The sequence below is a fragment of the Schistocerca serialis genome, chromosome 8 (assembly GCF_023864345.2).
Source record: "Schistocerca serialis cubense isolate TAMUIC-IGC-003099 chromosome 8, iqSchSeri2.2, whole genome shotgun sequence".
Taxonomy (NCBI): Eukaryota; Metazoa; Arthropoda; class Insecta; order Orthoptera; family Acrididae; genus Schistocerca; species Schistocerca serialis.
The window spans coordinates 29,929,008-29,956,630 of NC_064645.1; the positions used below are offsets into that span (position 1 = coordinate 29,929,008).

General features: G+C 45.4%; 1 protein-coding gene across 2 annotated transcripts in view; it reads left to right on the top strand.

Moving 5' to 3' along the window:
- LOC126416173 (derlin-1) overlaps positions 1–27,623 on the top strand; it is a 132,732-nt gene that overhangs the window by 54,971 nt on the left and 50,138 nt on the right. For both annotated transcript variants that reach the window (XM_050083745.1, XM_050083744.1), the window contains exons 3-4: positions 10,717–10,828; positions 17,897–17,988. In XM_050083745.1, the coding sequence (XP_049939702.1) occupies positions 10,717–10,828; positions 17,897–17,988 (204 nt within the window). The remainder of the gene's footprint in view (positions 1–10,716; positions 10,829–17,896; positions 17,989–27,623) is intronic.

Here is a 27,623-nt window from a genome sequence, read left to right on the forward strand (position 1 = left end):
CTTGTATCTTCTTCCCCTGGTGTTATCTCCCTTTTATCATGAGAATGGTATGATGCAGGTGTTGGGACAGGTCAGTGGCAATTCTGGTGCCCCCCGCGCGTAGCGCTCCTGGGGACCACTGCTGCCTTGGTGTCCCTTATCACTCTTTGTTTGCACCTTATCCCTTCCCCTTGACTGGGCTGTGCTGTTTGTGTTTTTCCTCCCGTGATCTCTACCATCCTCGTTCGTGGGACCACTGGCAACCCTCAAGGGAGTTCTGTGCACTTTGGCGGGTCCATGTTTGGCTACCATGGGGCCTCAGTCCTTGCAACATCTTTTCCCGCTATCCTCATGCTGTTTTTTTTCCCCTTCCTTAGGGAACTTGTCTGGGCTGTTTTGGAAATGTATTCTGCATCTTCAATGGTCAATGTCAGAATACTCTCCACTATCTTTGATTTCTTTATTCTTTCTTTGTTCACCTTCTCCTATCGTTCCTCCGCTTTGGCATTTTAGGTTCCCTTTTTTTCTTCTTCCTCCCTGTGTGCTCCTGAAGACTGGCCCATGCATCTGACGCATAACAGGTTACTGGGTAATGCATAATTCCCACCCCAGATTGACAGGTAGGGTTTGCACATACCCCCGGTACAGGCCAGGCTCAGGGAGGGGCGATTGTCAGAGCTGCTGTGTTCCCAAATTCCTGATTGGTCCCTCTGTCAGGTGTCAGGAGGTGTGACCTGAGGTGTCAACAATCACCTAAGGCCAAGGTGCCCCCTTCTGAAAGAGCACACCTTCAGTCACGCTGGCACTTAAGGATGATTTTCTCACAATGAACCAGTCAATGGCTACAAAACGTAAACAGTATAAGGTTAATGGTTCAAAGACCCTCCCAGTTGCACCACTGTTATTCATGGTTTCATGTACTAAAGACAGTCAGTCCTTTGCTATGGCAAATCCAATTATTATTCAGAAAGGTGTTGATGCAGTTGGTGGCCCTGTGAAATCCTGCTCTAGTTCATGCAGTGGCACTTTTTGTTTGGAGACTTTTTCTGATTCTCAAGCACAACAGCTGCTTGCAGCTTCGCTCCTCCACGCCTCTCCTGTTCGCGTCAAGGCTCATTGAATGCCGAATTCTTTCCATGGTGTTACTTACACTAGGCTGCTCAATGGTATGACCGAGGCAGAAATCCAAACGTACTTCTCTGATCAGGGTGCCATAGCAGTCCATCATGTGATGAAAATGGTACACACATCCTTAGTGCCCACACTCACTCTTTTTCTCACGTTTGATAGAGTAGTACTTCCATCAGAGATGAAAGCAGGCTTTGAAATTATCACAGTGCGACCATACATTCTGAATCTGATGCAGTGTTACCAGTGTCATCGTTACAACCACACTCTAATGCCCTATTGACATCCAGCCAAATGTGTAACCTGTGGTAGGGATGGTCATGAGGGCAATTGTTCACCTTCTCCCCACTGTACCAATTGCAATGGCAACCATGCAGCCTCCTCCTGAGATTGTCCCATCTGCAAGTCTCCCACAATACGCTCCTTAGACGACTGGACGAAAACCGCAACACATTATCATTTTTAGCTAATGTACTATTGTAATTAAAAACAAGAATGATGAAAATTCCTGACTTAACCACAGGGTAATTATTCTGCATAAGCTGTATGTAATGTAAGAGTGTGTTGAAAGATTTCACTGTGTAGTTAAATATTGAAGCCACTGAAGGTATTATTTACAGTAAGTCGTCTGGTAATCTCTTAGCTCCTTCCTTATCCGAATCAGAGATACACATTTCAGTTCTGGAAGCATCACCTGCTACGTTGATAATGAGCCTATAAACAACAGAATCTTCGAAGCCAACCAGGCGCAGCATTTTCTCCTCTTCTTTTATGACGAGCTGTTCTATACATGGCAGCGTTCGGCACTGATGTGTGAAAGAGCTTTGTGCGTTAGTTCCAGTGCGTCTGGCAGCCTAACACTCTTGCTACTTCTCAGGCCAAATTCCACAGCTTGGCTCCAGATCAGCTTTGTTGGGTTCATATTATAATGGTACAGTAGCAAATGTAAAAATGCAGCATTTGTATGAGTGCTCGATTCTGTGAAAATGATTGTTTTTCATGTTTCTACGATACTTATGTACCTCTGTGGTATAAAACGATGGACATAGTCCAAATAAAGATTCGATATAAGTAAGGCATATGATAGGACACACTGTATTTTCACATAACTGCATCAAGGGGCTTATGGGGCCATCTCCCCATCTTCATATGGTTTGTTAGAACCTGAGTAGGTGACACACTACCTGATCGATTTTAGCAGGAGAATGGTGTTCCTCAGGGCAGTGTTTTAACTGTTAGCCTCCTTTCCACAGCCATCAACAGTATCACATCTGCAGTAAGGAGTCCTGTACAGTGCTCCTTATTTGTAGGCAGATTTTGCTGTTTTCTGTTCCTCCACAAGTGTTGCAACGGCGAACTGTCAGTTGCAACTTAAAGTGCGGAAGTTAGAGGAGTGGGCTGCAAAGATAGGTTTCCAGTGTTCTGCAGCTGTGGTGTGTGTGTGTGTGTGTGTGTGTGTGTGTGTGTGTGTGTGTGTGTGTGTGTGTGTGTGTGTGTGTGTGCGTGCGTGTTTTTATTTTAATTGTTCTCGTCATCTTTGTAATTTGCCTGCCTTGAATATCCTACATTTTAGGGACACAGTGCGGTTTCTGGGCCTCATTTTTGACTTTAGATTGTTGTGGTTACCACACCTGTGTGACCGGAAAGGTAGAATCTTCAAGGCGCTGAACATCATCAAGTACCTTAGCCACAGGTCTTGGGGAGTGGACAGGGCTTGTCTCCTTCAGTTTTATTGGGCTTTTGTGCGTTCGCGGCTGGGCTATGGTTGCATGGGGTGTGGCTCAGTGAGACCCCCTTACTTGCAGATCATTGACACTGTCCATCATGAGGGGATTCAGCTGGCCACAGGTGCTTATCGGATCAGTCTCATACCTAGCATCTGTGCTGAGGCAGGGGAACCGCCATTTACCATCCGGCAGCAGCTCATGGTGCGTCTGGCATGCAAGTTCCTTGGCACTCCATCTTCACCATACTGTTGCTCGTCAACCTCTGGAACGCCTTTTTTCCAACTGTTCATGAGCCATTTGGGATCCGCATGCAGCATGGAGCCAGTACTACCCCAAATCCAGGGTTCTAACAGTCTGCCAACCTGGTTACTGGAGAGACCCAGCGTGATTTAGATTTGGTGCAGTTCAGGAGAGATACCACTCCTGCTTCAGTTTTTAATGCGATATTCTCTGATATTTTATCTGAGTACCATGACAATGTAGTTGTTTTTACAGATGGGTCTAAGCATGGGAACTCTGTTGGTTGCTCTGTTGTTTTCCTGGATCGTGTCCTCAAGGTAAGACTGCCTCTGTAATTTACCATCTTTGATGCCGAAATATGTGATCTTGCGATCACTGCAGTGGTTGAGATGTTCTCCTGGTGTTAGATTTCTCATCTGCTCAGAGTCTCTGTGTGCCCCTTTACTGTCTCCAACATTTGTACCCAGTGGATACAGTAACCCAGAATATCCAGGATGCGCACCTAAAACTAAAACAACTGAGGAAGGAGGTGTCTCTCTGCCACATCAGTGGGACGAGTTCCTCCTTACTCCTCTTCGCATAGGCCACAGCCCTAAGACACATGGATTCTTACTCCAGCGAGAGGCCCCTCCAGTGTGTCATGCTTGTGGTGTGCAGATCAGGGTGCACCACATTTTATTACACTGCATTTTATTTGTTGACCAGCGGATTTGCTGGTGGAACTGCAGTCTATTTAATGTAACTGTCAAACAAATGTGGTTAGGATTTTAAAGTTTTGTGAATTGTCCAAGGTTTTTAACAAGATTTTAGGGAGATGTTTTTAATGTATCAAAGTGTGGCTGCCTCACCCTAGATTTTTGTAACTGGTCAGCCAGTCACATTTTCCTGTTCTTTTCTTTTAGTTCTTCTGTAATTTGTTTTCTCTGTGTTGTAATCTCTTGATTAGATTTCTTCCCCCCTTGGTTTTAGTGTGTGATGCAGAGTGACTGTGTGATCATTTCGAGTGCATGTGTGTACAACACTTATACTTCATCTCCACATTCATTTGTTTTCATAAGTTTAAGGGCACTCATCTCACCGTTGGGTGCCCATTACACACACACACACACACACACACACACACACACACACACACACACACACACTCTCTTTCTCTCTCTCTCTCTCTCTCTCTCAGGCCATACCCTTCTCTTCTAAGAATCTTGAGTGCTACAATGCCGCCTTTACTGTGACGGAGCTAGATACTCTTCTCACTTCATCTTGATCCTCTGCCCCAGGTCCGGACGATATTCACATTTCGATGTTGCAGCACCTTTCTCTTGTGGGCAAGCACTTTCTGCTTTGTACGTACAACCACATCTGGGGCACCTTTCCCAGATGCTGCCGTGAAGCTACTGTCATACCTATACCTAATCCTGGTAAGGGCTACCACCCCATTTTTCTCACCAGCTGTGTTTGCAAGGTGATGGAACATGTAATTCATGCTCAGCTGGTATGGTGGCTCAAGTCTCGCAATTTACTAACCACTGCACAGTGTGGATTTTGATCGCACCATTCTGCAGTTGACCATGTTGTCACTTTGTCTACCCACATTGTGAATGGTTTCCTGTGGAAATTCGAGACTGAGGTTGTTTTGTTCGTTCTGGAGAAAGCCTATGACAACTGCATTTGGACTAGTATCCTCGTTACACTGTAAATGTGGTGCTTCTGTGGCCACCTGCCCCATTTCCTGCAGGAATATTTAAAAGACCAACTTTTGAAGGTATGTGTGGGTTCTGCCTTGTCGGATACCTTATCCAGGAGAACGATGAGCCCCAGGGTTTCATCCTTAGTGTCATCCTCTTTGCTATCGCCATTGACCTTATAATGGCCTGTATCCCTCTGGGGATCTTTGGCTCCCTTTTCTTTAACAATTTTGCCATCTATTGCAGTTCTACATGGGCTTGTCTCATTGAGCGGAATATTCAGTGATGTCTCGATCATCTTTACTCAAAGAGCATCGGCACTGGCTTTCGTTTTTCCACTGACAAAACAGTTTGTATGAATTTTTGGCAGCACAGTTGGTTTCTTCCACCACCTTTGCATCTTGGGCCTGTTGCTCTTCTTATCGTTGAAACTGCAAAATTTTTGGGGCTCCTGCTCTATAGGAAACTTTCTTGGTCCTCTCACGTCTTACCAGGCAGCCCGCTGTTTGTGGTCCCTCAATGTTGCACGTGTCCTCGGTGGTACTCCCTGGGGAGCAGATTGAACCCTCTCCCTCTCCCACTCCCCTCCGTTTATATCGGCAGCGGTAGTTAGGCAGCTTCTGCATACAGACTCAACCAGGCTAGTGTAAAAGGCACCAGATGCCACAATGGTGGGTAGTATGGAGATGGATTATAGCGACGGACATGCAGGTAGAAAGCAAAACTACTACTACTACTACTTCTTCTTCTTCTTCTTGTTCTTCTTCTTCTTCTGTTCGGCACCTTCCCTCAAATCAGCCAAGCAACCAGAGATAGTGTGTGTGTGTGTGTGTGTGTGTGTGTGTGTGTGTGGTTGTTGGACGTCTGTCTTCTTCAAAGCTTTACTGTTTGAAAAGATTTAATTTATGACCAGTCTGATTTTAAAGTAGATTATTGAATTCTACAATTTTGTTGACAACTCCTTTATGTTGAAGAAGGAAATAGACTTGATACCTCACAGGCATCAAAGTAGATTAACTCCAGAAGTTTCTTTCTCATTTAGTGAAAGAACTGTATGTGACTTTTTCTTCAAGACACATTATGCATCAAGTAAGAGTGACATTGTTGAATTCCAGACCTACTCATTTTTGAGCATTTTGATCATATCTCACAAGAGCGTGTGGCTTAATTGACGATGCTAGATATGCATACTTTTTATAACTTTCGACTCAGCATTGGTGCTCACTTTTGGACCACCGTCTTGTAAATAAAACAAGTTACCAACTCATATGCAATCACTTTGACTTTGCCATTAATATCTCGAATAACTGTAAGAGTTTTCTCAAATGTCACTGTGTGGTTGTTATCCATGTCTTTTGCCACAGAAATGAAATTTATTCAGAGTTTTACCACATATAAAGGGTTTCTTAGTGTTTCGGAGTTGGCACCATTGGCTACTTTTGCAATGTGTAGATCACATTTAGCTGTTACTTGAGTAGCACTATCGCCTGCAAGCATTAAATTCTCTTCTAAGCAGGCTTGTTCATAGAGAAACAGTGATTAGCTTTGTCGACATTGTTTGCAGCTTGCACACTTGGTTTCTTCTTGAAAAAACATTCAGCTTCTTGTTACAAAAGCTACATTTGTATGCTGATTTTTTTTCCATTTTTTAAAATTGTGTTGCAGTTTGTCACTATTACTCATTCATAGCGCTATTTTACTTGTTCATGAAACATTTACCAGAGTTAACAAAAATCAAGGCACTAGTATTTTCACTGTCTTTCTCAATCGTTGCATTGTGTTGTTCCAAGATTTTTACTTACAGGCTCTTTACATGTTGCAGATTCAATAGCAAGTCTAAAATTGTCGTAGTTACATGGAAGACTGTAGAGCAGCATTATTGACAATTTATGACCGTTTTTCAACATCCGTTGCATGTAACTTGTCTGCAGTATTGAAGAATTCAGTAAGATGTGTCACATCGTCATTATGATCCATGCTGTAAAGCGTTAGCCATTTGAGCAGGTTGCTTTGCGAACAGATTGTCTGAATCCTCTGACTGATTCTAGTTTAAGCCATGCCTGACTTGATGTATTTAGTGCAGTTACTTACTTGCTACAGCTTGATGGGATTTGTGGATAAAATAAAATCTGCTTTTGCTTTCATGTCTGTCGAAAGCCTTGCTTTGCATGCAGATTCTGCAGCAGCAAACATTTGACCTTCACCAGTTGCTGCAGGTTGTGGTATTTCTCCAGACCCACATCCCCATGTGTCGTTTCTGATAAGTGGTGCTCCAGCTTGTATTCTCATTTTGTCGTAATTATCATATGACAGCATCTCCAGTCAACATTAGTGTGCAGCAGTCACATGTGCCATGTTTGTCTTCACAAACTTGTTTGTTTTTGCACTTTCAGATTGTGAATTCAAGTTTTCGTCCAGTCGAAAAATGTCACTTTTCCTGGATGCATAACCTGGACCCATAATCTGTTGGCTGTGGTTTGACAATAGAGGCATGACATGTAAATACTGGACAACTTTATTCGTGACTAACTGTATGAAGAGTAACACAGAACTAAGAACAACAGACTTATGTGCATAGTGACATCTACAGACACCAAAAATATTACATATTGATGTCTGCTTGTGACTGTATTGTGCGGATGGATGTGTGTGTGTGTGTGTGTGTGTGTGTGTGTGTGTGTGTGTGTGTGTGTGTGTGTGCGCGCGAGTGTATACCTGTCCTTTTTTCCCCCCTAAGGTAAGTCTTTCTGCTCCCGGGATTGGAATGACTCCTTACCCTCTCCCTTAAAACCCACATGCTTTCGTCTTTCCCTCTCCTTCCCTCTTTCCTGGCGAAGCAACCATTGGTTGCGAAAGCTAGAATTTTGTGTGTATGTATGTGTTTGTTTGTGTTTCTATCGACCTGCCAGCGCTTTCGTATGGTAAGTCACATCATCTTTGTTTTTAAATATATTTTTCCCGCGTGGGAAAAAATATATCTAAAAACAAAGATGGTTTGACTTACCAAATGAAAGCACTGGCACGTTGATACACACACAAACAAACACAAACATACACATAAAATTCTAGCTTTTGCAACCAACGGTTGCCTCGTCTTTCCTGACGAGGCAACCGTTGGTTGCGAAAGCTAGAATTTTGTGTGTATGTTTGTGTTTGTTTGTGTATCGACGTGCCAGCGCTTTCGTTTGGTATATATAATCTGTAATTATTGATACATGTTCAATTACTTGAAAGTTCCTAAATGTAATGTAACATATACTGTACAGTTAAAAGGAAGTCACACTTGATCAAGGTCCGCGTCACTTTTCATTCTTAACCAGACATAACATATAAGAAAGGAATGAAATAATAATAATAAAAGCATAACTTGTCTGAAAAAGAAAGAATTCTTTTTATGGATTTTTGTTGTTTTGTATGTAATTAAGAATAGTGTATTGCAAAAATGAAATAATGTTTAATCTTTCGCTACTCTCCATTTCACATTTTTTGTAACTTGGAGTTTTCATGCTTTTTTATTTTTCCAGGCAAATGTACAAGATCCCTAACACATGTATTAGTTAATAAAAACACATTCTTACATTGCACCAACACAACAACTTGTACTTATTACACACTTTTTTATTAAATGTTTGCTTGTAGTCACGCTTAATTGATTTTGTCCTTTCTCAGTCAATGGATCTGCTCTGGAAGGCCTTAGTTCCTTTGGGAATTTTGTTTTCTGTTAGCACTTGAAAAAAAGATTCAATAGACTTCATGTCGACATTGCACACGAAAGCCAATACCTGCACAGTAAAAAGTGAACTCCAAACAGATAAACCTGACCCACCATAAGGTGAAACATGTCAGAAGCACGAACACAATTTCACACTCGACGATGATGTACATTATGGTTCTCAGCGCTTCAAATGGGTTACTCTATCATGAAATCCATAACTTAATATACTATATCTCATTCAGAATCCCACAAGATAGATTTTCCTATCAGTATAACTATAACATATACTGATGTCCGATCTAATTTTACTGTATAGTGAATGAATTGGTATATTTGAGGAGTGTGCTACCATGCAGCAGGCATTGAAGTAAACTTGTAATTGAGTGGTAAGGGCAAGCTGTGCACATCGCGAACCGTGCGCATTGTTTATCAAACCTGTATGTAATTGCCCCATAAGGCAGTTATGTCACACCAGTCGACCGTGCCCAAAAACTCCTTAAAACCTGCACAACTGAACATGTGCTCATGACCAAAATGCCAAGTTTCACGGAGTCAAGAGGAGTAGCAATGTAGCACAGGATGGTATGTTCAGTGTTAGGTACTCTGATTACTGGCATTCAAAGAAAAATAACCAATAAATCTGCAAGGTATCAAAAGTTAGTTGTTCATGTTATTGTCTGTTCTTATATAACGTGGGTCAGTTGTGTCCCATTAACATACATTCACACTTAATTTTCCCACTGTAAAGGTTTGAAAACTTGTGGGGCTGCTGAGATTATTTTGGTTGAAAAGAAATTTGCTATTTAATAGCTGATGTAGCAGGTCCATCATGGTAGCAAAAAATCGGAAATCCAGACTGCTTCAAAGATTCGACCAGCAGGTGCTGGGCAAGGTAATACTGTGTTCATTAGAGCAAAAGACAAAACAGACATTAAAGAAGGGTGAAAGACAATGATAAGGGGCATTGACCTTATTAGAGAGCAACTTAAAGTGATGAGGAGCGTCCAGCAATTGTGGTAATAGTAGGACTGGTGAAAACTGATGAAACTTTCAACTGAGCTTAATTCACAGAACAACTCAGAGCACCCAAAGAAGACTGAATGAGTCGTCAAAATCCTGTGCATAAAATTGAAACAGCAACAACTTGGCTGAACACCTGGGAGTACACCATTAATCTTCCACACCAAGAAAACCTGAGAGATCACAAATATTTGTTACGGTTGAATTTTTATTTGATTGTTTCAGCTGCCTGTGTTGTACATTAATCTTCATTCTTTAAGTTCATTTCTTTCTTCAGAGTTCCTTCATTCTCTGACTGTCTTTCACTGACTCTTTTTCCAAGAATACGCTTCGTGCTCTTCTTGCTTTCTCTTCAGATAGTTCTACTGTCATTTATTATTATTATTATCAGACAGAGAGAGAGAGAGAGAGAGAGAGAGAGAGAGAGAGAGAGCATTTTTGAAATGTTTGTAAGTCATGTAACTGAAGTGGAATGTGAGTGGCTAGTGGTGGCTGAGCAGGTCGTAAGTGTGCTGGGCGCGTGAATCAGACTGCCTGGTGGGTAGCCGACACTTTCTGCCTATGCCTGCAAGTTTGTGGGGACAGGTACCGTTGCCCCTTAGGACACTGTCAGAACAACAGGGCCTAGTCCTGATGTGGGAATCTGCGTAAAACCCACATCCAGACTGTCCACACACCGGCCCTCGTCGTTAATCTGCGAGGTGGACTTAGTCTGGGGCTGGCGTGCCTCCCCGCATCCTGCAAGTCACTTGTTAACAGGAACAACTATCTGGATTAATGATGATAATAATAATAATAGTAATAATAATAGTAGTAGTAATAATGCATCTTTCAGCTATGATTTACTTTATTGTGGTTCATAAATCAATTTTTCCTTGCAAAGGAAGTGACAAAAATTCTAAATAGAAAGAAGTCCATCTAAATATGAAGAAGCCAATTTTTGGCACTCACTGCTGATTATTCCTGTCTCAGTGCTTGATAAACAAATGCTGCTCTTCTGCCTTCGATGATATTTGACTGTACATGTCAGAAGATCTGTGTTCCTGATATAATAATGGAGGTTTTGAAAGAATATTTTTGTGGATGAGTTTGGGGGAGGGAGGGGGCGGTTGTGGATACATCTTTATTATTATATATTTTATATTATTATATTATATTATATATTATTGTTCATTTGATATGTAGGTCTTACCTGACTTACAAATGCTTTCGAATGTTTCAGATATGGAGGCCAGTCACAGCTGTCTTCTACTACCCCATTACTGCTTCAACAGGATTCCATTTCTTAATAAATTTATACTTCTTATACAAGTATTCATTACTTTTGGAAACTGGTAAGAATGCATGACTATTGTCAGAAATTTGTTGTCTCATTATTTGTTATATTAGAAACGCAACCTAAGAGGGTGTGATAAATGAAGTTGGGAACAGTAAGATTACCTGATTGGACCACAATATTAATAATAGATATGCCACTGTGAGTGTTAAAATATGCTCTTGAGTAACATGTTCATATCGAAGTGTTGTAGTTAAAGGCCTGATGCAACAGGAGTCTTAACTATCTATTAATCTGGGTGAGTTATGTGCAATAAAGGAAAGTGAGTGGAACTTGATGACGGATTACCAGGTGTGTGGAATTAGCACAGTATGACATGACACATTTGTGTGTGGCTCATGTGGGTACAGGTACATCTACATCTGCCTAAATACCCCACAAGCAACCTAAGACGGAGGGTGCCTTGCGTCACTGGTATTCGTGCTCTTTCCAGTTCCACTCAAATGGAGTGAGGCAAAAAAGACTGTCTACATGCCTCAGTGGAGACCCCAGTTTCTCTTGTCTTTTTCTTGTGCTCCTTATCCAAAATTTATGTTGGTGTCAGCAGAATCAGTCTGCATTCAGTCTGAAATACCAGCTCTCTAAACTTTGTCAATAGTATTCTGCAAAAAGAGCATAACTTCCTTCCACAGATTTCCCTTGGTGTCCACAGAGTATTTCTGTAATGTGTTGATTGAACATGCTGGTAAATCTCTGGCAGCATGCCTTTGAATTTCTTTGACATCTTCATTTAATCTGACCTTGAGGGATCACAAACACTCAAGCAGTACTCAAGAGTGAGTTACAAACAAGTGTTCTGTATGTCGTTTCTTTTATAACTGAGGTAAACTTTCCTAGCATTTGTCAGTTAACTGAAGTCGGCCATTCGCATTTCCTAAAATCAACCTTATGTGCTCATTCCATTTCTCATAACTTTGTAATGTTAATCAGTCAATTGAGCAGCACACAACTAATCCTGTACTTTGAATTTTAAGGGATTGTTTTTTCTACTTCTCTGCATTAACATACATTTTTTAGATTCAGAGGAAGTTGCCATTCACCACAGCACATAGAAATTCTGTTAGTCATCCTGTACCCTCCTGTAGTCAATCAATGAAAACACTTTCCCATACACTTCAGCATCATCAGCAAACCACTGCTGCTCACCCCATCCTCCAGATTATTTCTAAATATAGAGAACAAACGTGATCCTATCACACTTCAGTGGAGAACTTGTTTGTTTTGAACACTCGCCATCCAGGACAACGTACTGTGTTCTTTCACTTACGAAATCTTTGAGCTATTCACATATATGACAACCTGTTCCACATACTCGAACCATAGTTAAGTTTGCAGTGAAGCATTGTGCTTTCTGGAAATCTAGGAATATGGAATCTGCTATTGCCTTTCATCCACGGTTTGTAGGATATTGTACGAAAAAAGGGCAAGCTGAGTTCACATGAACAGTGCTTTCCAAATCCCAGCTGATCTGTGGGCAGGTGCTTATGTGTATGGGTGTTGCTCTGTAATTTTGTGAGTCCACTCTTTTACACTTCTTGTATACAGGAGTCACCTGCACTTATTTCCTCTCAGCGAGACTTTGCACTGAATGCCTCTGGTGGTGTTGTGACCATGTGACACTGTAAGGAAAAAGTGTAAGCAGAAGAGAGATGAAGTGGCAGTCATTATAGTGAAGATACAGGCCAAAACTGCGGAAATCCACTGATATAAATGGTTTGGACAAAGGACACATTTTTGTGGCACTGCAGCTGGAAACGAGAATCTCTTAAATAGCGAAGCTGGTCACTTGTTGACATACTACTGTTGAGAGCACCTATGGAAACAGGTTGAAGGATGGTGAAATGAGTAGGCCGCATGGTATTGGATGACCACGTCCCATCACAGAGGTCAGAGGATCCTCCACTGTGCAATCCAGGATAGGCAGCAATCTGTGGCAGATCTGACAGAAGAGTACAGTGCTAGTGCAGGTATGAGTGGTTTGGAGCATGATGTTCAAAGCCCACTGTTGAACATGGAACTCCACATCACACAACCCCTACTTGTTCCTGTACTGACCCAATGACATCAGTTCTGATTGCTGTGGGCACAGCTTCACTGAGTTGTCACTGTGTACCTTGCGCATCAAATGAATCGCATTTCTTGTTACACCAGGTTGATGATTGGGTCCTTACAGGCTGCACACACGTCCAGTCCTGAGAGTCTGGTGAGGACAAAATTATGCTATGGGGTACATTGACCTGGGGTTTGATGCGATCTGTGGTGGTAATTGAAGGCATCGTGACTGCAGTGGACTATGTGAACATTATTTCGTACGACCTGCATCACTTCTTGCTTGAAGTTTTCCCCTTTGGCAATGACATCTTCCAGCAGGATAACTGTCCCTGTTGCAAAGTCAGAATCGTGCGACAATGGCTTTAGGGGCATTACAGAGAACTCACATTGATGTCTTGGCCAGCAAGTGTGCCTGATCTGTACCCATTGGAACACGTCTTGGGCACCAGCTGCCTGCCCTTAAATGACCATCTTACAGTTTGTGGGAACTACTTGATCTGTGCATGGGCATCTGGTGCCACATACTTTTCGAATTCTGTCAAGGACTTGTAGAATCCGTGCCAGACTGAATCTCTTTTTCATTGTATGTGAAAAGTGGAATAACACACTATTAAATAGGTGTTCTTAATATTTTGGCTCATTAGGCTTTAATAAATCCAAAGATACATTTATTGCCATTGAAAACTTAGTCCTTTAATGTGTTCATATTCAGTACTATCACTCACTGTGAAACATGCCCCAAATTTTGAGTTGTCACAACGATTATATCAACAGCAGTGTGCTTTATCATGCATCTGCTTTGCAAGCATTACGTTAGTACTGCATTATCTGGTTGTTGCTTAATGTACTGAGGGAAGATACCTGCAGCTTCAGCATCAGCAGTGTGAGAAATCATCATGCTCTCCACTCCTCTTGTCCTCTTCATCAGTTTCATCATCTTTTCTTTCTTGTAGGCTTTTGATTATTTCTTCATCTATTAAAGTTTGATCTGTATCACAGTTTTCCTCGTGCAGCCACTCAGCAACATAATCTTCACGAGTATCTCCTCCTCCTGGAAGCGTGCGGAACATGTCGGTGTACAAAGCGTCAGCAACTGACAATTTGAATTGACTGGCTCATGGCTGTTGCTCAGTACTGGCTCCAACTTAGCATCAGTGGATAATCACAGTTTTCTCCAGCTCTTCATTTTGGTAGTACCAGTCTCCACCTTCTCATGCCTCTGCTGTTTGGAAAACATCATGCAAGTTGATTTCTTTCCGCACCTTCAACATAGCCTCGCTAGAATCTTTTTCAGTTTTGTGTGGCAAGCGGACAAGAAGTCCGTGTTGATAGTGATGTTTTAATTTGATTTCACAATTCCCTAATCAGTGGGCTAAAGCAGAGCTGTGAATTGGATGAAAGTAAGTGTGTTTGTAGTGTATTCCATCAGACTGTTGAGTCAAGCCGGAAGGATGACGGGAAGCACTGTCAGTTATAAGGATAGCTTTCAGAAGAATGTTTTTCTTCTTTAGCTCTTCTCTTGTGAATGGTGCAAATGGTTTGTGGAACCACTGAGAGACTATTTCTGTCCCTCCACGTGTTATTCTCAGTGCATTGTTGCATTGGTAGTGTATTTTGATTACTTTTTTTTGAAAACACTGTAGATGTTGAGATTTCCCAGTCACTATGAACAGTAGTTTGACTCTCATTTGCATTCCAACACGCATTGTTTCTGTTGTTTGTGCACGTGAACTTTTTCTTATTCTTGGCAGCTAATGTTTTTGAAGGAAGCAATTGAGGCTGGTTTCATCAGCATTGTACAGGGCATCAGAAGTTAAAATCTTCTTCCTCTGTTATCTTCCATATCTTGGTTACAAACCTACATGCATCTTTTTTGTTAGCTGAGAAAGTTTCCCCATTGACTGTCACTTGCTGCATGCCATGTCGGTCTTGCCAGTGTGATAGCCAACCCTCTCTTGCTGCAAACAAAGCTACTGCCATCAAGTTGTTTCTAATATGCAACTGTTTTTCCCCCTATTATGGAGCAACTGAATGGAACTTCTTTACTGTGTTGTTGTATGAACCAGTCAAGTTCTTACTTCTCACTCTTTCATATAACCTCCCATTTACCCAGTTCGATCTCCATTTGAGTTGCATCCTGTCGAATAATGTCTTGTTTCATTTTTAAAGCCAAAAATAGTTGTTCACCCAACAATTTAATCAGTGGTAGTGGCTTTCTGCAGAGAACCTCAGTTCAACTTACCTAAAATTTAAAGTTTGTCCATAAGGTCTAGTGTAACACGTTTCCTTTTAGAAGTGATGATACTGAACTGTAAAGAAAGCCACCATTTCAGGTATGTATAGAATTATTTAACACCATAATTAACAATATTGTCACACACGATAATTCATTATTGTGCTTGTCATTTCTATGTGAGCAACTAGATGCTGAATGTGGGTCAGATAACTGAGGGAAAGGCCAGTAAGAGTTCAGTGTAGTTCAATAGGAAAAAGCTTGAGGGTGAGAGGAATATCTATAATGTAATTTTATAATTATGTGAGAATTACGTTGGAGAAAATGGGAGAGAGGCCAGTTAAGTCTGAGAGAATGAAAATACATACTGCACGTGGCAAAAAGTAACAGCAGCAGAGAAAATTGTAAGCAGTGAACTGCAGAGCAGCAGTAACCAAGAAAAGTAAAATCATGAAATGAAGATGGACATGACAAAGTGAAGAAACATTAAAATTGTGATGGATAAGTCTGCAAGGAGGATGAGGGGGGAGGGGGAGGGGATTTGAATCGGGTGAGGGGGGTAAGAGGGTTATTAACATAAAACAGGTGGTGTTGGTAACCAAGCATTTGACAGGTAAGTCTTATTTCTGAAGTACTCACATAATCCAAAGTAAGGAACCTCTGTCATCCCTGTAGTGCAGCTTGAACCCGAGGGTGGGATAACAAGAATGAGGCACATAGATGGGAGAAACAAGAACTGGGGATTGGCGGATAGTCACAGGAGTAGTGTGGTGCATGTGGTTATGCAGGATGTTAAAAACTTTGGGGATAGGTTCCTGACTCATAAATAAGAAAAAAAAATCATGTCAACATGAGATTTAAAATGTGTACAATAAGAGCTATCAGCCCTTTTTCAATAAAAGAGATGTTTTTCACAGGAGCAAAGATGTAGTAGTGCTCATATATCCTAAGGTACACATTTTAGAGCAAGTGTTTACTTCATGATTTTTCTTGATTTGGCGTAAGGAACCGGTCTCCAAAAGTTTGTAGACATATTTTTTGAAATACCATGTATACAATGGTCTGTTTGGGGGGGGGGGGGGGGGGGGGGGGAATTTAGTCTGGCGATCTCCAGTCAAATGGAAACTGCTGACAGAACAGTGTGGATGAAGTTTCATAGGTGTGAACTGAACTGATACAAGATGTGATAAAAAGTAATGGGAATTTTTTAATTTAGTGGGTTGTGTTCATAGGATTTTCAATTTATTTATTTTTTATGTTGTTCATATACATTTTTTTGATGTATGTTTGCATTTTAGCTGTTTTGAATACTCAGTTTTTGACAGTTTTCAAGTACTCAGATAATTTTTTTCTTTCGATAAAGATGGTTCAAAGAATTTGCTTTAATAAATGGAAGAAAATGCAGCACCACATCCAAAATGTGAATTGTGTCTTTAGGCAAAACTACTAGGAGAAAGACAAAAGTTTATTGGTGGTATAAATGTTTAAGAGGTTTGAGAAGACAGATGACGACCACCACCCTGGGCACCCTAGCGCAATTACTAACAATAATGTGGAAGAAGTAAAGAAAATGGTTCTGGAAAATCACCAAATCACCATTAGAGGGGTTGCTCATGATGTTGGCGTACCCTTTGGCTCATGTCAAGGAATTTTTTCAGATGTTTTAGGCATGAAAGAGGTAGCAACCAAGTTTGTTCCAAAATTGTTGAATTTAGACCAGAAACACATTGCGTAGACATCCCCCAGAAAGTGTTGAATATAGTCGACAATGATCCAGGACTTATGAAAGGTGACAAAGCATGGGTATACGGATATTACGATGAAACTAAGGCCCAGTCATCCCAATGGAAACTGCCTGAAGAGCCAAGACCTAAAAAAATTCAAGAAGTTCGATCACATGAAGATTCTTCTGTTTTCTTTGATTACAATGGGATAATGCTTCGGGGGCTCCTGTGTTATGGTTGTACAGTTAATAAGGTATGCTACCTGTAAGTTATGCACCATTTGCATGAAGCAATCTGGAGAAAATGACCAGAATTGTCGCAAAACCACTCGAGGAAATTACATCACAGTCATCCTCCTGCTCATGATTGATTGTGTTTTTTTGGCAAAAAACAAAACTGTTGTGTTGCCTCAGCCACTGTATTCACAGGACATGGCCCCTTGCAACTTCTCTCTATTACCGAGGCTGAAGAGAACCATGAAAGGACATTGTGTTGCCACCGTTGATGAGATAAAAACAGACTCGCTGAAGGAGCTAAACTCCGTAATGGAAAGTGAGCTCCAGATATGCTTCCTGGAGTGGATAAATCACTGGTGCAAGTGTATTACATCTGAGGTGGATTAGTCTGAAGGGGACAAAGTTGACTATGAATAAAGATTCATAAAGAAAAATAAAAACACCCGTTACTTTTTGATCACAGCTTGTATATTGGGTACTACAGGATCCACAACTGCCACACATTCTCTGAATAACATGTCATTAGATGAATTACCATTTATTTTGTTTCCATTACAATACAGTTACTGCTGTAAAGCTGCATTAGTGTGTCAACATTTGCTCACTCTTTGACCCTTTGTTTAGTGCTGTGTGGTAAATATTATCTATACCATTTTTGAACATTATAACCAGTATAAAAATATTTTATTTAGGTTGCATAAGGAATAGTTTTTAGCTACTGTGAGGAATAGGTGTTGAGGAGATAATTTGAATAGATATATGCAGTGTTGTTTTTTTAATATGGTTTACAAATCCTGCCAATGTTTTTCTCATTGTTTTAGGTATTTTTGATGGTCGCCCTGCTGATTATCTGTTCTTACTTCTTTTCAACTGGATATGTATTGTTATTGTAGCACTCATGGCTGATATTAATGTAAGTACAGTTATATTTCATAAGTTTTTGTATGGTATTGTGGAAATGTAAATTATAAAGTCCTGCGAAGAAATTGAAGAAATGTAGATGAAATAAAAGAAATTATTCACATAGTGAAGGGAGACGAAAATTTTATAGTCATGGGTGACTGGAATTCGGTAGTAGGAAAAGGGAGAGAAGGAAACGTGGTAGTTGAACATGGATTGGGGCTATCAAGGGAACCTCCCCATCGCACCCCCCTCAGATTTAGTTATAAGTTGGCACAGTGGATAGGCCTTGAAAAACTGAACACAGGTCAATCAAGAAAACAGGAAGAAGTTGTGTGGAACCGTGAAAAAATTAGTAAAATATACAAACTGAGTAGTCCATGTGCAAGATAGGCAACATCGAGAAGAATGTGAGCTCAGGAGCGCCGTGGTCCCGTGGTTAGCGTGAGCAGCTGCTGAACGAGAGGTCCTTGGTTCAGGTCTTCCCTCGACTCAAAATTTTACTTTCTTTATTTTCGCAAAGTTATAATCTGTTCATTGACGTCTCTGTTTACTGCAATAAGTTTAGTGTCTGTGTTTTGCGACCGCACCGCAAAACCGTGCGATTAGTAGACGAAACGACATGCCTCTCCAATGGGAACCGAAAACATTTGATCGCAAGGTCATAGGTCAACCGATTCCTCCACGGGAAAACACGTCTGATATAGTCTATACGACACTGGTGATGGCATGTGCATCTCATGACAGGAGTATGTTGTCGACCCACCTAACTTGTACACTAAGCGAATGGGTAAAAAGATTCTTCTACCTTGCCCGATTTAGGTTTTCTTGTGGATGTGGTAATCACTCCCAAAAAAAATGATGAAAACGTAAGAGTTTGTCACATAAACTGAAAATAAAAAAATTAAACTTTTCACTCGAGGGAAGACTTGAACCTAGGACCTCTAGTTCCATAGCTGCTCTCGCTAACCACGGGACCATGGCGCTCCTTGACTTCCAGTGTCCTTGATGTTGGCTATCTTCGCACGGACTACTCAGTTTGTATAGTTTCCTAATTTTTTCCATAGTTCCACACAACTTCTTCCTGTTTTCTCGATTGATCTGTGTTCAGTTTTTCAAGGCCTATCCACTGTGCCAACTTATAACTAAATCTGAGGGGGGTGCTATGGGGAGGTTCCCTTGTAAGAAATGAAAGAGGAAGCTGCCTGGTAGAATTTTGCACAGAGCACAATTTAATCATAGCTCACACTTGGTTCAAGAATCATAAAATAACGTTGTATACATGGAAGAAGCCTGGAGATACTGACAGGTTTCAGATAGATTATATAATGGTAAGACAGAGATTTAGGAACCAGGTTTTAAATTGTAAGACATTTCCAGGGGCAGATGTGGACTCTGACCACAATCTATTGGTTATGAACTGTAGATTAAAATTGAAGGAAAACCAGAGGTTGTACAGAGTTTCAGGGAGAGCATAAGGGAACAATTGACAGGAATGGGGGACAGAAATACAGTAGAAGAAGAATGGGTAACTTTGAGAGATGAAGTAGTGAAGGCAGCAGAGGATCAAGTAGGTAAAAAGAAGAGGGCTAGTAGAAATCCTTGGGTAACAGAAGAAATATTGAATTTAATAGATGAAAGGAGAAAATATAAAAATTCAGTAAATCAAGCAGGCAAAAAGGAATACAGGCGTCTCAAAAATGAGATCGAAAAAAAGGGCAAAATGGCTAAGCAGGGATGGCTAGATGACAAATGTTAGGATGTAGAGGCTTATCTCACTAAGGGTAAGATAGATACTGCCTACAGGAAAATTAAAGAGACCTTTGGAGAAAAGAGAACTACTTGTATGAATATCAAGAGCTCAGATGGAAACCTAGTTCTAAGCGAAGAAGGGAAAGCAGAAAGGTAGGAGTATATAGAGGGTCTATACAAGGGCGATGTACTTGAGGACAATATCATGGAAATGGAAGAGTATGTAGATGAAGATGAAATAGGACATATGATACTGCGTGAAGAGTTTGACAGAGCACTGAAAGACCTGAGTCGAAACAAGGCCCCGGGAGTAGACAACATTCCATTAAAACTACTGACAGCCTTGGGAGAGCCAGCACTGACAAAACTACCATCTGGTGAGCAAGGTGTATGAGACAGATGAAATACCCTCAGACTGCAAGAAGAATGTAATTATTCCAATCCCAAAGAAAGCAGGTGCTGACAGATGTGGAAATTACCGAACAATCAGTTTAATAAGTCAAAGCTGCAAAATACTAACGCGAATTCTTTACAGATTAATGGAAAAACTGGTAGAAGCCGACCTTGGGGAAGATCTGTTTGGATTCCGTAGAAATGTTGGAACACGTGAGGCAATACTGAACCTACGACTTATCTTAGAAGCTAGATTAAGGAAAGGCAAACCTACGATTCTAGCATTTGTAGACTTAGAGAAAGCTTTTCACAATGTTGACTGGAATACTCTCTTTCAAATTCTGAAGGTGGCAGGGGTTACATACAGGGAGCGAAAGGCTATTTACAATTTGTACAGAAACCAGATAGCAGTTATGAGAGTCGAGGGGCATGAAAGGGAAGCAGTGGTTGGGAAGGGAATGAGACAGGGTTGTAGCCTCTCCCCGATGCTATTCACTCCGTATATTGAGCAAGCAGTAAAGAAAACAAAAGAAAATTTTGGAGTAGGTATTAAAATCTATGGAGAAGAAATAAAAACTTTGAGGTTCGCCGATGACATTGTAATTCTGTCAGAGACAGCAAAGGATTTGGAAGAGCAGTTGAACGGAATGGACAGTGTCTTGAAAGGAGGATATAAGATGAAGATCAACAACAATACAAGGAAAGTGGAATGTAGTCGAATTAAGTCGGGTGATGCTGAGGGAATTAGATTAGGAAATGAGACACTTAAAGTAGTAAAGGAGTTTTGGTATTTCGGGATCAAAATAACTGATGATGGTCGAAGTGGAGAGAATTTAAAATGTAGACGCAATGGCAAGGAAAGCCTTTCTGATGAAGAGAAATTTGTTAACATAGAGTATAGATTTGTCAGGAAGTCGTTTCTGAAAGTATTTGTATGGAATGTAGCCATGTATGGAAGTGAAACATGGACGATAAATACTTTGGACAAGAAGAGAATAGATGCTTTCGAAATGTGGTGCTACAGAAGAATGCTGAATATTAGATGGGTAGATCACATAACTAATGAGGAGATATTGAAAAGAATTGGGGAGAAAAGGAGTTTGTGGCACAACTTGACTAGAAGAAGGGATTGGTTGGTAGGACATGTTCTGAGGCATCAATGGATCACCAATTTAGTATTGGAGGGCAGCGTGGAAGGTAAAAATCGTAGAGGGAGACCAAGAGATGAATACACTAAGCAGATTCAGAAGGATGTAGGTTACAGTAGGTACTGGGAGATGAAGACGCTTGCACAGGATAGAGTAGCACGGAGAGCCGCACCTCCCCCCACCCCGCACCTCCCCCCCCACCCCGCACCTCTCTCCCCCCGCACCTCTCTCCCCCCGCACCTCTCTCCCCCCGCACCTCTCTCCCCCCGCACCTCTCTCCCCCCGCACCTCTCTCCCCCCGCACCTCTCTCCCCCCGCACCTCTCTCCCCCCCCGCACCTCTCTCCCCCCCGCACCTCTCTCCCCCCCGCACCTCTCTCCCCCCCGCACCTCTCTCCCCCCCGCACCTCTCTCCCCCCCGCACCTCTCTCCCCCCCGCACCTCTCTCCCCCCCGCACCTCTCTCCCCCCCGCACCTCTCTCCCCCCCCGCACCTCTCTCCCCCCCCGCACCTCTCTCCCCCCCCGCACCTCTCTCCCCCCCCGCACCTCTCTCCCCCCCCGCACCTCTCTCCCCCCCCGCACCTCTCTCCCCCCCCGCACCTCTCTCCCCCCCCGCACCTCTCTCCCCCCCCGCACCTCTCTCCCCCCCCTCACCTCTCTCCCCCCCCCTCACCTCTCTCCCCCTCACCTCTCTCCCCCCCACCTCTCTCCCCCCCACCTCTCTCCCCCCCACCTCTCTCCCCCCCACCTCTCTCCCCCCCACCTCTCTCCCCCCCACCTCTCTCCCCCCCACCTCTCTCCCCCCCACCTCTCTCCCCCCCACCTCTCTCCCCCCCACCTCTCTCCCCCCCACCTCTCTCCCCCCCACCTCTCTCCCCCCCACCTCTCTCCCCCCCACCTCTCTCCCCCCCACCTCTCTCCCCCCCACCTCTCTCCCCCCCACCTCTCTCCCCCCCACCTCTCTCCCCCCCACCTCTCTCCCCCCCACCTCTCTCCCCCCCACCTCTCTCCCCCCCACCTCTCTCCCCCCCACCTCTCTCCCCCCCACCTCTCTCCCCCCCACCTCTCTCCCCCCCACCTCTCTCCCCCCCACCTCTCTCCCCCCCACCTCTCTCCCCCCCACCTCTCTCCCCCCCACCTCTCTCCCCCCCACCTCTCTCCCCCCCACCTCTCTCCCCCCCACCTCTCTCCCCCCCACCTCTCTCCCCCCCACCTCTCTCCCCCCCACCTCTCTCCCCCCCACCTCTCTCACCCCCACCTCTCTCACCCCCACCTCTCTCACCCCCACCTCTCTCACCCCCACCTCTCTCCCCCCCACCTCTCCCCCCCCCACCTCTCCCCCCCCCACCTCTCCCCCCCCCACCTCTCCCCCCCCCACCTCTCCCCCCCCACCTCTCCCCCCCCCACCTCTCTCCCCCCCACCTCTCTCCCCCCACCTCTCTCCCCCCCACCTCTCTCCCCCCCACCTCTCTCCCCCCCACCTCTCTCCCCCCCACCTCTCTCCCCCCCACCTCTCTCCCCCCCACCTCTCTCCCCCCCACCTCTCTCCCCCCCACCTCTCTCCCCCCCACCTCTCTCCCCCCCACCTCTCTCCCCCCCACCTCTCTCCCCCCCACCTCTCTCCCCCCCACCTCTCTCCCCCCCACCTCTCGCCCCCGCACCTCTCGCCCCCGCACCTCTCGCCCCCGCACCTCTCTCGCCCCCGCACCTCTCTCGCCCCCGCCCCGCACCTCTCTCGCCCCCGCCCCGCACCTCTCTCGCCCCCGCCCCGCACCTCTCTCGCCCCCGCCCCGCACCTCTCTCGCCCCCGCCCCGCACCTCTCTCGCCCCCGCCCCGCACCTCTCTCGCCCCCGCCCCGCACCTCTCTCGCCCCCGCCCCGCACCTCTCTCGCCCCCGCCCCGCACCTCTCTCGCCCCCGCCCCGCACCTCTCTCGCCCCCGCCCCGCACCTCTCTCGCCCCCGCCCCGCACCTCTCTCGCCCCCGCCCCGCACCTCTCTCGCCCCCGCCCCGCACCTCTCTCGCCCCCGCCCCGCACCTCTCTCGCCCCCGCCCCGCACCTCTCTCGCCCCCGCCCCGCACCTCTCTCGCCCCCGCCCCGCACCTCTCTCGCCCCCGCCCCGCACCTCTCTCGCCCCCGCCCCGCACCTCTCTCGCCCCCGCCCCGCACCTCTCTCGCCCCCGCCCCGCACCTCTCTCGCCCCCGCCCCGCACCTCTCTCGCCCCCGCCCCGCACCTCTCTCGCCCCCGCCCCGCACCTCTCTCGCCCCCGCCCCGCACCTCTCTCCCCCCCGCCCCGCACCTCTCTCCCCCCCGCCCCGCACCTGTCTCCCCCCCGCCCCGCACCTGTCTCCCCCCCCCCCGCCCCGCACCTGTCTCCCCCCCCCGCCCCGCACCTGTCTCCCCCCCCCGCCCCGCACCTGTCTCCCCCCCCCGCCCCGCACCTGTCTCCCCCCCCCCCCCCGCCCCGCACCTGTCTCCCCCCCCCCCCCGCCCCGCACCTGTCTCCCCCCCCCCCCCCGCCCCGCACCTGTCTCCCCCCCCCACCCGCACCGCACCTGTCTCCCCCCCCACCCGCCCCGCACCTGTCTCCCCCCCCACCCGCCCCGCACCTGTCTCCCCCCCCCCACCCGCCCCGCACCTGTCTCCCCCCCCCCACCCGCCCCGCACCTGTCTCCCCCCCCCCCGCCCCGCACCTGTCTCCCCCCCCCGCCCCGCACCTGTCTCCCCCCCCCCCGCCCCGCACCCGTCTCCCCCCCCCGCCCCGCACCCGTCTCCCCCCCCCCGCACCTGTCTCACCCCCCCCCCCCCCCCGCACCTGTCTCACCCCCCCCCCCCCCCCCGCACCTGTCTCACCCCCCCCCCCCGCACCTGTCTCACCCCCCCCCCCCCCCCCCCCCCCCGCACCTGTCTCACCCCCCCCCCCCCCCCCCGCACCTGTCTCACCCCCCCCCCCCCGCACCTGTCTCACCCCCCCCCCCCCCCCCCGCACCTGTCCTACCCCCCCCCCCCCCCGCACCTGTCTCCCCCCCCGCCCCCCCACACACACCTGTCTCACCCCCCCCACACAAACACCTGTCTCCCCCCCCCCACACAAACACCTGTCTCCCCCCCGCCCCCCGTCTCACCACCACCACCATCCTATCTCCCCCTCCCCGCCCCTTCTACTACCTGACCAGCCTACAATTGGAAATACTCAATAACTCTATCTTGTTGTGCGACGGCTTTGTTCAGTACCTTTTTTTACCACGGCCGTTCAAAATCAAGTATTTAAGTTCTCATACAAATAATTGCAGTGTTGTACAGTTCAGTGCCCCGTACAACTTATAATTTCCATCACAAATCATGCTGTCTTCAATTATTTATTTTAAAATTTCCTTTCTTTGTTTTATCTTGATTCTGTTTGGGAAGCTTACGGAAAAGAATCTGACAGCAATTTATGCCTTTTGGTGTGACAGACTCAAATTTGTGTAAAGCCTTATTTCTCTCATGGAATCCACTTGAAGGTGTATAGATTGCAGTGTCAGCTTGCCCCTTTACGAGAACTTGCAGCTCCTGATTTTGATGAAATGCAGTTTATTGCCCAACTGCCATCGCAAATGAGCCCATATCTTAGTGGTGCAAATCAAATTCTACTGATGCCGCAAGAAACAAACCAGTCATACAAGGTCTGGGCTGCCAAATTTTATGGTCTTAGCCGTAAATATCAATTCATTACTGATGCCCATAATGAGTCTTACGCAGGCTCTGTGGTGTGTGACGCAATTATGTGTTTAGCTCCGGATGAGAAGGCACACCAGAAGGCTCTGTGAAAACCCCCCATTGGCAGATGTTTTGCAAATGGCACAATCTTTTGAAGTTTCTCAGGCCGTGGTTGAATAATTGAATTGTGGCATAATGTTGCAGTAGTGTCACAAGATGTACCCATTAGGACACAGTGTGCACAAGGAAGTGGCAGTGGCAGCTGTAAACAAATGGACCGAGCACCAGCACCAAGCAGATCAAGGCCGGTCCAAGTAGCTGCGACCACCACAGCCCTTGCGTCAGAGTTCGTTTCCGTCTTGTCCTGTCTGTTTTGTTCACCACGAACATACAGCAGTTCTAAGCGCTGAGCTACTTGTAACGCTTGCCACAAGATAGGCCATGACACATCCGTGTCTCATTCGCTGAAGGTTGCTAAAGATGTGGACACTGGTGAAAACTTAGACTCGAATACCTGTGACTTTGAGTTAAGTGTTTTTCACCAAGTGCTCTGGGTACAAGTTGATACAGGTGCTGTAGTGATGTTACTGAATTCTCAAACCTACATGAGTTTAGGCTTGCCGCATTGATGCAGATCACATGGAAGCTGGTCAGTCCTAACAAACAGATCATTGCACTGCTGGGACAGTTTACAGCATCATCTTTGTACAAGTCAGTGGTTCATTCAATTACATCTTTGGTGGTTGCTGATGCCTGTGATGAGAACTTTTTCAAAAGGGATGCATTTCAGGCATTTGGATTCTCTGTCACCAACGTGGTTTACCTTGTGTCTAATCGTGTACCCGTATTCTCAATTGGCATCAGTATATGAGGAGTTTTTGGAATTGTTTTTGGGAGTTATAGGGTGTGCTACAAATTTTTCTGCTCATATTTCTTTGGAATCCACGGCTCGACCTCGATTTTGTTGGGCACTTCCTATTCCTCTCATCCTGAAAGATCAAGTGAAAGCTGAATTGGACAGGCTTCAATCTCTGGGGGGTAGTGCAACCAGTTATAGCTAGTGAATGTCATCTCTGCTCGTTGTAGTTCAGAAGTCGTTGGGGAAATTTCACCTCTGTGGTAAATTCAGTACCTAGCTGGTGGACGTCGGTACGCCGGTTAGCTTTATGTGGGTTCCTGGCCATGTCGGTATCCCTGGGAACGAAGCTGCAGATGCCGCGGCCAAGGCTGCGGTCCTCCAGCTTCGGACAGCTTCTTGTTGTGTCCCTTCGTCCGATTTTAGCAGGGTCATTTGTCGGCGCGTTGTGTCGCTGTGGCATGCCGATTGGGCTGCACTTACCGACAACAAGCTTCGGGCCTTAAAACCTCTTCCCGTGGCTTGGACGTCCTCCTCACGCCCTTCTCGGCGGGAGGAGGTCGTTTTAGCAAGGTTAAGAATTGGACACTGCCGGTTCAGCCATCGCCATCTGCTGACGGCTGCGCCGGCGCCGTTCTGCCCATGTGGGCACTTGCTGACGGTTAGACACATTTTAATGTCCTGTCCTGATCTTAACACACTGCGCCTCGATCTTAACCTGCCTAATACTTTCGATGCCATTTTAGCGGATGACACACGAGCAGCTGCTCGTGTTCTTTGTTTTATCAATTTGACACACCTCGCTAAGGACATTTGATGATGCTGTTTTTTAATCCTATGCCTGTCAGTCTGTCTTTTATTGTGTTTTCCCTTTTAGTTGTTGTTGTCAACTTGTGCCTCGCGGTGCATTCTTAGAGTAGTCAGGGCGCTAATGACCATTGAAGTTGTGCGCCCGAAAACCACAAAAAAAAAAAAAAAAAAAAAAAAAAAAAAAAATTCAGTACCTACTGTCATGTGCATTGATCATGGACATGTATCCTCTCTCACACCAGGAGGAACTGTTAGTGAAAATATAGGTGGCAAGTACTGTACTAAAATTTCTTTGTTTGAAGCGTAACTGCAGATTCCTATGGACAAAGAGTCTCGGTCAGTTGTGGTATTGAATACTTATGTGGTCTCTATCAATATTAACATTTTCCTTTTGGTGTAATTAGCACCCCTGGTATTTTACAGTATTTTTAGAGAAATTGACAACGTTAGTCCCCAGTTTGCATTAATTGTGTGGATTATATTGTTTTCACATGCTCCTCTGTGGCCAGTCTCCTGAAAAAATTGTGCACTTTGTTTTCTGTCTTACAGTCGGCAGGGTTCCGGTATAACCTTGTAAATTCTCAGAGTTTTCAACCTTCTAATGATTATTTGGGGGATGGGGTTCGTCCTCTGCCATATCACATCTCCACTGTTATGTCTATGCCTCATCCTCGTCCATAAAGGAACTTCGGGCCTGCCTAGGGAAGCTAGCCTGCTACCATTATTTCCTGCTGGGGGTGGCCACATTGACCCACTCGTTGCATGTTTTCTTACGCAAGAATTCACCTAATTAGTAGAACCCGGACTCAGAACATGCTTTTCAAGTGTTGAAATCCAAACTACTCTCTCACTTGTTTAGTTACGTTCTTTTCAGACCAGCACATAGTTTTGGCAACTGATGTGTCACTGTATGGCCTCAATGTGACCCTGGAGCACTAATATGCCAATGACCTGTTGCTTTCTCTTCTAAATCTCTCACTCTGGCCC